General features: G+C 45.4%; 1 protein-coding gene across 1 annotated transcript in view; it reads left to right on the forward strand.

Annotated features, from left to right (window-relative positions):
• The window catches only part of LOC106820845, a 41,823-nt gene that overhangs the window by 1,610 nt on the left and 31,010 nt on the right, over positions 1 to 9,203 (forward strand). Inside the window, exon 2 of the mRNA XM_014825430.1 lies at positions 6,187 to 6,423. Coding sequence (XP_014680916.1) covers positions 6,271 to 6,423 — 153 coding nt within the window. The 5' untranslated portion in view covers positions 6,187 to 6,270. The remainder of the gene's footprint in view (positions 1 to 6,186; positions 6,424 to 9,203) is intronic.

Raw genomic sequence — 9,203 nt, forward strand, 5'->3', positions numbered from 1 at the left:
AGAGAGAGAGAGAGAGAGAGAGAGAGAGAGAGAGAGAGAGAGAGAGAGAGAGAGAGAGAGAGAGAGCCAACCCACGCACACAGCGGGCACATATTGCACAGACACGCACACGCACATATTGTACATACCACGACGTACGCACGCGCTTACTCACGCATACACGCACACCCACGATCTGTATGAAAGAACGCGAGAAGAATGTTGCAGACCTGGTTAATGTCAGGATCGAGACATTCGGCGCTCCAGTGATTATTATATCGTCAACATGCAACACCGCGAGCGTCACCCCTCCCACCCCCCCACCACACATGCCCCTGGAGCCGGATCGGTTGCGTAGTCATCAATTGCTGTGACCGAAAGAACCAGCGCTGACATGCATATATCAGTTGCCCTCTAGCTGGGTCGTTCATTACCAACCGAGAATTCCGCCTAGCGATCTCAACCCAATCTGTCATCACCACTCACCGGCTCCGCGCGCGGGGTGCGGAGTTTCTGGAATTTCGTCAATCCGTGCATGAGCGACAATGATCGTGTTGATTCGCGCGCGCGCGATCGCAATCTCACGCCATCGCACGTCAATTGTCGCGTCCGCCGCGCTGAGTGAAGAGGCGTAGACGGGATTATACACCCGACTTATAGACTGTCGACACGGGCTTAGCGAAATGTCCGGCAGCTGACGCAGACGGTGTAAGCAACCCGTTGCCGCTCACAGCGAGCGGTCTTAATTGCGCGGGCTTAGCCGCTACGGTGTCCGAGAAATGTAAAACTGCAGTTGACCTGCATTTTTAATCGCTCAGCGTCTGCTCCGTGCCAGTAATAACCGATAATTAGACTAAGTTAAGGGTCATACAGCATGAAAAGCAAAGGAGGGTTGATTAACAATAGCGTGGACATTCGTTTTCCAGTTGATTTCTCGCCACGTTCGCTGTCCCTGCTGGTGAGTGGGAGGGGATTAAGGCTACGATTCAGAACCTTGGCTGCGCCACCCCGCCTGCATGGTCCGCTTAGATAACTGGAGCTGTGTGGAATTCCGCGTGTCCCCGCCTGTTTGTTTCCAATATACCTGTTGCATCCGGTTTGCTGGTAAACAGTCCGGTGGGACAGTTGTTAAATGACGAATTCTGTATGTTAAACGTCGTACAGCTCAGAAATGAATAGTATTACTAGTCGTAATACAAGGATCGGTGCTTTAATGGCCAGCTAGTGTTCACCATACCAACAACATTGTCATGCCATATATATATATATATATATAAGAATGAAAAAGTTGAAACGAAATCGGTAAATTTATCGCGGTTCCCGTGTTCACCGCCTCAACGCGGATCTATTTACCTATACATCCTGATTGCTTTCCGATTATGGACCCTATCACGTGGAGAGAACAGCCCCTCGCTAACCTAGTTAATTATATCGTACGGGCGTTCCATGCTTACACACTTCCCGCTGTGATTTGACACTGCATCTCATACCCGATGCGCGTCATTGGAACGGAAACGGGTCGACTGCATGTATAGGAGTGTTCGGGCTCACTGCCGCAGGGATGAAATGCTGACAGTTGTAGCTGTTGGTGACCAGGCCAGCATAGACACACGGTTGTTCGGCGGATATACGTTATGTGTGTACAGTGTTCCCCGCTTTACCGGGCCTCGGGTAACCGGTCGCTCAAGCTGCACGTGTCTTTGAAAAACAAATCATTGCGCACGTTGTTACGTGTTGACAGCTTAATCAGGACATTTTTCATGGTTCCTGACTTGTCGGAATAAAGTGGGAACCATTGTATGCGTAAAATATATACGGCGGTGCGTTCACATCTTATATACAAACTCCGGACGGAAAACGCAGTGTCGCCATACCGGAAGAGAATTCCTGAAGACTTTTGGTGCTCTCTTTGGATTCCCTGGCTCGCTGACTCGCTGACTACATCGTTAATTTGTACGTCACAAGGGATTTTCGCCGCTATACGATGTCACCAGACGTAACTCGCCAAACAGCTCACTTTACGTTGGCACTGTTTATGTAACTATATAGTAGTAGTAAGTGTTAATTCACAGTGGCTAATGTTGCGTTCACTTCAGTAGATGTTACTGTCTGTTAATGTAATTTGTAGCTCATTAATGCATTATTGTTCCACGACATTCCACCCACAGGACAGGCCTCGCTTACTACGAATAATTATGGAATTAACCGCAGTGGCGGACCAAACGATGACATCATTTATATTATTTGGAATGGTTTCTTTCTAAGCGGATACGCTCGCGTTACCAGTAATGCTGATGGTGATCGCTGTGAATCAAAACCAGTATAGAGCTGGCACACACACACACACACACACACACACACACACACACACACACACACACACACACACACACACACACACACACACACACACACACACACACACACACACACACACACACACACACACACACACACACACACACGCATGCGCCGCGCGCGCGTACCACCACACACACACACACGCCGGAGCGCACACACATGCAGAAAACGTCCTCGCTCAGTCACGATTCTACCATCCCCCCACATACTTATTGCTGTTTTCTCATCATTCGTATCTAATAGGATGGTGATTTTATGCTTGTTAAACTTGTACTAGCGTATAACGTTTCTATATTATCAGCTACATGACAACGCATAAATCGCAGCATCCGAACACTCAACAGAGCGTTGTGAGTGAGTGCGGTTAATATTATCTCGCGACGATCTATAACAAACAGCTCACGAGGCTTCTATTTCTGCACCCGTCTGACACAGTGAAAGTTTTCTGTTGTATACACAGCCATACTGCCATTTATACAGCCATACAACATTTACAGCCATACAACATAATGTATGTGTGTGTGTGTGTGTGTGGTGTGTGTGTGTGTGTGTATTGTGTGTGTTGTGTGTGTGTTGTGTGCGTGTGCGTGTGCTGCTGTTATATAGTATGTATGTATGTATGTATGTATGTATGTATGTATGTATGTATGTATGTATGTATGTATGTATGTATGTATGTATGTATGTATGTATGTATGTATGTATGTATGTATGTGCGTATGCATGCGTGCGTGCGTGTATGTGTGTGCGTGCGTGTATGTGTGTGCGCGCGTGTATGTGTGTGCGCGCGAGTATGTGGTGCTCGTAATGACACAAGACGCAAGTCAATCAATTCAACGAAAGCATTTTGCGCTTGCCCAATATCTTTGCACTCGGTGACTTCCACAGTGACCAGGCTGCATTCTAATTTCGCCCTATACGTACGTGCGCACGCGTTCCTTCGATCTAGCATGTGTGAGTCGCTTGTTGGCAGTTATAAGCCCAGACCCTCTCATAACTTAAGATTAAGATGAAAATAACACATTTGCACAAAGAATTGCAATTATAGTGATATTATATGTTATATTAATGAGTAAAATATGTGTTTTTCATGGAAAATACATCAGAAAACTTACTTATCTAACGGTTATAACCCAAAACAAACATTTACAAATGGCGTTTGTTCTCTTGTTTTGAAGGTTCACGACATTCTCGTACTTTATCGCGTGGTTTCATATGCTGTCCTCGGAGCAGGTACGTTTATGTAAACACAGGGTACATATATGCTGAGAAGATACAGGTCTGGTGCACTTGTGTATACATATACGTACCTCGGGTACATATCTGTAGTACCTGATACGACAACGACCCCTTCAGCCTTATTACGAAACATTGATGGCCGAACTGCTATGCGTGTGCGTGCGTGCATATGTGCGCGCGTGCATGTGCGTGCGCGGGTCCGTGTTTGCGTGTCCCATACGTGTGCGCGCGCGTATGCGCGTGTTTGAGCGCATGTGCACGCGCGCGCTCGGATGTGTAGTCTAGCAAACAGTGTATAGTCAGTTGAGTAGTCGAGTCGGAGTAAAATTGGTGTTGTATATATAGTAAGACTATTACTAGTTATTTTACATCATGGACGGGGAACGTGACATTAATGTCACTTTCACGGCAATACTTTACACGCTACTTAGTAAAGATGGTGGGTGGTGATTTTATGGATCTTTATTGGTTAATAGAATTTCGGATTAAATTATCGGTGTACTGGAGAGGGGTTACTAGAGTCAAGGATATCGCCTCCCATTGCATTCACCGACTTATATATGCATATGCCAATCCGAGCTAATATATAAAAAAAAAAATGTTTCGCAATTATGCCTTTCGAGACAGTGCAATCTTGAATTCTAGTCATGTACACCTCTCCGTCCGATCATGTCATCACGGGATTATTATCTTTATATGATCACCTATTACATGACTCCGATTGTAGTGCAGTCCAGACTATCAAGGCTACACGCGTTATACGGCCATATTTAATTGTTATAAGGTTTGAATATCGACCGCCCGTCTCGTTACCACCTCACACACGTCTTCACCGATATATACTCCCGTTACATTTGAATAATGATTACTTGGGACAGCGTTGTTGCATTTGATGACAGGCTAAGTAAAACTGCAGACGCAAAGTCACGAGGTCACTCTACACATTCTGGAGCAATGTGTTCGGCTCACACTGAGAGATCCCGTGCATGGTCTATGGTGATTAGCTTCACATGCTATGGACTCTGCGAAACATAGTTCGTCTAAAACTATTATGAGCGAGCAGAATCGAATCAAGCCGCAGCACGTACACTACAATCAACGATTAGTTTACAACATCGACGGTTATATATTCTTTGCCCGTTCAACAGGATGCGCTGCGGCATGCAGGAATGTTATCATCAACTGAATTCTGTTCACAGTGAACATGAGCATCCGCGCGAGGAGCGATGAAAACAGTAAAGCAGCGTGCGCTGATGATAGCGATGCCATTCCGCCCATAAACCGTTTGAAATCGGGTTATAAACACTCTCCGCTGCTCCCGTGATTCGCTTTAGAACGACTTGTTGACACCAATACGTTCCGTTTCAAGGAGCCGCGAAAACCGAGTGATATTTGCACAAGACGGATCCGTCATGCGTCCGTGTGCATCACGCCTAGAGTGTGTCGAGGGGAGAGTCATAGGCATCCCAGGCCAAACGACGTTACTCTTTTCCAGTGGCAGAGCCTGCGCTTGGGAATCAGGGCATCGGCGACAAGAATAATGCAGCAACCACGCATTGACTACGTACAACTGGATCATGGTCAGTTAAATACGGAAAGGATTTAAGGCTAAAAGCACAGGATCCCGTCGCATTTACAAACAACGTGTGTCGGCTATTTATTAAATGTTTTTGCTGGTCGTTACCGGCATCGGCGGATACAATAGCGAACTCCAGTGAAGATATCCAAGTCTCGAATAAATCAAAGCACCGTTAAGTACTACGAACGACGTCCGGAGGCGCCACCGTCTGCTTTAAATTACGAAGGTTGCTGTGTAGGATAAGAAACACGAGAACAACACTTCGTGTTTTCTTATTCTATCCGCAACAAGGGTTTAGGCGACGCGCCACTATAACCTAGATGAGATGGTTAGGACTAAGAACGCAGACCACCCATATCACATTCGCAACCCTTGTCGAACAGAACGCGCGATTGAAATCTCAATTTGACACCTATTGATTGCAGCCGAGAGGCCTGCAGCCAGCGGCGTTATGTATGAAATATACCGTTAGCGAGTGAGAGGGCTCTCAGCTCTGCCCTTCCATATCACGCCCTCTTTTGTTCCTCGGATGTTTCTTCTATTTTCCTAAAGAGGGACTAATGCCACTCGACCAACGGCGCGTACAATCCCTGACCTGCGATAATAGCATGGCCTCTTGCTATATAAGCGCGCGGCGTGCTTTTCAGCCCGACTATTTAGTTTGCACTACGTTCACGGATAGTAACGACTTATCGTTGGACACGGTTTTCTGGCGGAGCGATAATATTAGACTAAACGGTACGATAGATATTTTTTAAAGTGTCAGTAACAGATAGTAGTGTTAAACCTGCTGTTAGAGAGACATCGTCATTGTCAAATAGCAACAGAAGTCGTATAAACTACACACAGGTTTTTAGTTCCACAGTACTATAACCTTTCCTAGATCTTCTACGGAGTTTACTCGTCGATATTTTTCTTTTATTTATATTATTATGTTGTTTTATTTCTCGCTGTATTGCAAATTAAGCATTCGCGCGCGCACGCAGTCATCGCACACCAGAGGCACTCCCACAACTTTCCCTTTTCAGATGCCACACGGATCGAATCGCCTGGAAAATAGTCCGCCATTAGCTTGACCACGGTAGCATATCGCTGCGTCACATCCATCCACCATGAGCTACCGGCACAACTTCGATCCAAATTGGCGGAAGGGTTCGAGGGTGATGGATCGAGCCTTGATGTCCAACTGGATCATCGGCGCAAAGGACGACTGGAATGTACCATCTGAGAGCAGCTACAGTACAGCGGGCAGCTCCCGCCGCCCGGTGAGTCAGACTCTATACTCGCTGTCCGTAATTTAACTAATTAGTAAGTAATTAAACGAGCCTCGCTCCTGTGTTAAGCTGGCGACGCGCGGGACGAGCCGCGGCGCCTTTCAGAGATTCACCGCGACTGCTGTACATAGTTGATTCGTTGTTGTCGCGTCCTTTAATGTCGCCGCGATTCATTTATCACAGTTTACTATATACGCCGGCGTGGCTATCTGTGCAGCGAGGGCCATTTCGTGGCTCGATAAAACATCGTTTATGTTTCCCGTGTATATTTTTTATAACGCTTGCAGAATGCATACTACCCCCCCCCACCCACCTCCGCGAGAGAAATGCGTACGCGAGCGGAACGAATGCGTGACTTTGTGCCCTTTATAGCTAACCCGCTGCGTGTGGGGAGAAGCAATACATAGAATTTAACTGACAACGGATGCCATCTATCTTCGGTTAACCATGCAGCCATCTCGCATAATTGCTCAACGTATTCTGATTAATCACGCTCTCCGTCGTCGAATCCCCGCTACAGGTGATTTAACAACACGAGCAGGGAAACCGCGAGTGGAAATAGTATAGCATATATACCTATCGCCGAGTTATAATACTATACATACACCTTGTCGCCTGTAGAAGTAATGCTAGTCGTTGCTCAATTTAAATGACACACGGACGTCCTCGCATGCTCGGCAGATCACGGCGATCGCTGGCGGGAAGTGGTTCCGCGGCGAGGCACGTATTTGCATTGATCGCCTCGCAGTTCGTATTGTTGCAGAAGCTGTCGGGTCCGCGCATGGCGAGTTCTTGCGATGGCTGCGCGTCGTAATAGCGGCATTTTATATGCGTGCTCCCCCGCGCGACCTTCAAATGTGATTGTAATCATATATACAGCTCTAGGTGTCGGCGCCAAAAAAATGTTTGCTATTTTATTTTGATTCTTATTACAGCTATATGTCATCTAAACTCCATCTGTACGACCGTAGCTGCTCAGTTAAGCTCTTATTTCTCACAGTAATTCGCATCCGAAAATCGAAAATAAGTATAGAAGAAATGTAAGCAGAGGCGGAACGGATGAGTCCATTCGCAATGTCATAGGTAAAAAAATACAATTACCTAGTTCCCAAACGCAATTCAGGCCAAATCACAACTTTCTGCGCCTTTCCCGCGTCTCGGTTGACTTCTATTCCCGAATCACGAAAAATTAATCTTGTTTTTTCCGATTACTTGCAAATTAAAATGTTCCAATCCCGCATCCCGAAAATAACCGCTCCAAACGCACAGCATTGACCCATGTCAGCAAGAATGATATCGCGGTATAGGATTTGAACTATCCGTGATCCCCGATAGATAAACACTGCCACATAATATTATTACATCCACAGATAATTGTGAAGCAATATATGATCACGCAGTATGGCTTATCTAAGAGCGTTTGTCGTTCCCGGATAAGGCGTGGTAAAATCCCTGCTCTAAGAAAGCAATTTCGTCGCTGTGCTCCGCGCCTGTGAAATAGTTATGTCTCGGCCTCGAGAGAGCGTCGCGTTGAAAAGGTTGGATGGTCACGAACTGATGGGTGTACACGCGGCTTCCTCTCAAGCCACTTATTGCGAATTACAAGCAAATTGAGCCGATAAAAATAATCTATATGCACGCCCCTCTGTGAGAACAACTAGTACTCTCTTGCGCACTGACAGCGTAACATTTTGCGATGCAATTGGCAGGCATACATCAGGCGATAAGATTTACTCATCAGTACGAGTAAAGCACAGCGACAGGGAAGAACAATTCCAACCGCCTACTGCGATGACAAAGATTTGAGTTTTCGAATTGCTTTACTGACGTAAATATAATATAAAATGTACACGATGACCTTAATTCGGCGGTATTGCTGCATGGAAAGGCGTTATGAAGGTGATAAGTAGACGGAGTGCGTGCGTAGACTTTAATATTTTGCGTATATGCTATAGATATATCACGTATATTATCGCGTATATTATCGCGTATATTAATTATCGCGTATATTATCGCATATATTATCGCGTATATTAATTATCGCGTATATTAACGCATATATTATCGCGTAAATTAATTATCGCGTATATTATCGCGTATTTTATCGCGTATTTTATCGCGTAGATATATCGCGATATATTGCGTATTCTATAGATCCCCTTTTATATACTGCTTAACAGCTAGAACACATAACATGCGGGTTTGTAATTGCCTTCCATAACGTCTTCGCTGAGGGTTTAGGCAAGTCACCGTAATGACAATACAAGCTTGCTCCAGCGTTCGGGATATTTATATAGGGTTAGCTCGTTCAGACAAATAACCACTATTTTTCACTCGCGTGGTTTTAATAGAGGGACAGGCATCCGTACGTATTCCTCCAACTCTATGGCTTCTATAGACTCTGTGTCAACAGTCCCTCGTATGGTTGTAGCTATGTAAACTTGCGCTTCACGTGGACTAAGTGCAAAGATAAACTAATCGTGCGTTATTTAAAGTTGTCGTGTAGTTTCAGCGATAATTGAAATTCCTGCTTTTGTGGACAAATGAACAGTCAAGCAGCGATAGTGAATTAGCAACGCATACGCACGATCTGTAAAGTAGAGTACGACGTGAAATCATTTACTTATATTATAGCTATATGTAACAGGCGCCTGTGAGCATATCGACCTAGTGAAATTACGTGAGATGCCCTTCCATTAATCTAGAATGGAAGTAGATGTAGAAGCAGAAGTAAGTAGTGATGGTAGCAGTATTCTTATAATAATATAATA

Source organism: Priapulus caudatus, unplaced genomic scaffold (assembly GCF_000485595.1).
Source record: "Priapulus caudatus unplaced genomic scaffold, Priapulus_caudatus-5.0.1 Scaffold49, whole genome shotgun sequence".
Classification (NCBI taxonomy): domain Eukaryota; kingdom Metazoa; phylum Priapulida; class Priapulimorpha; order Priapulimorphida; family Priapulidae; genus Priapulus; species Priapulus caudatus.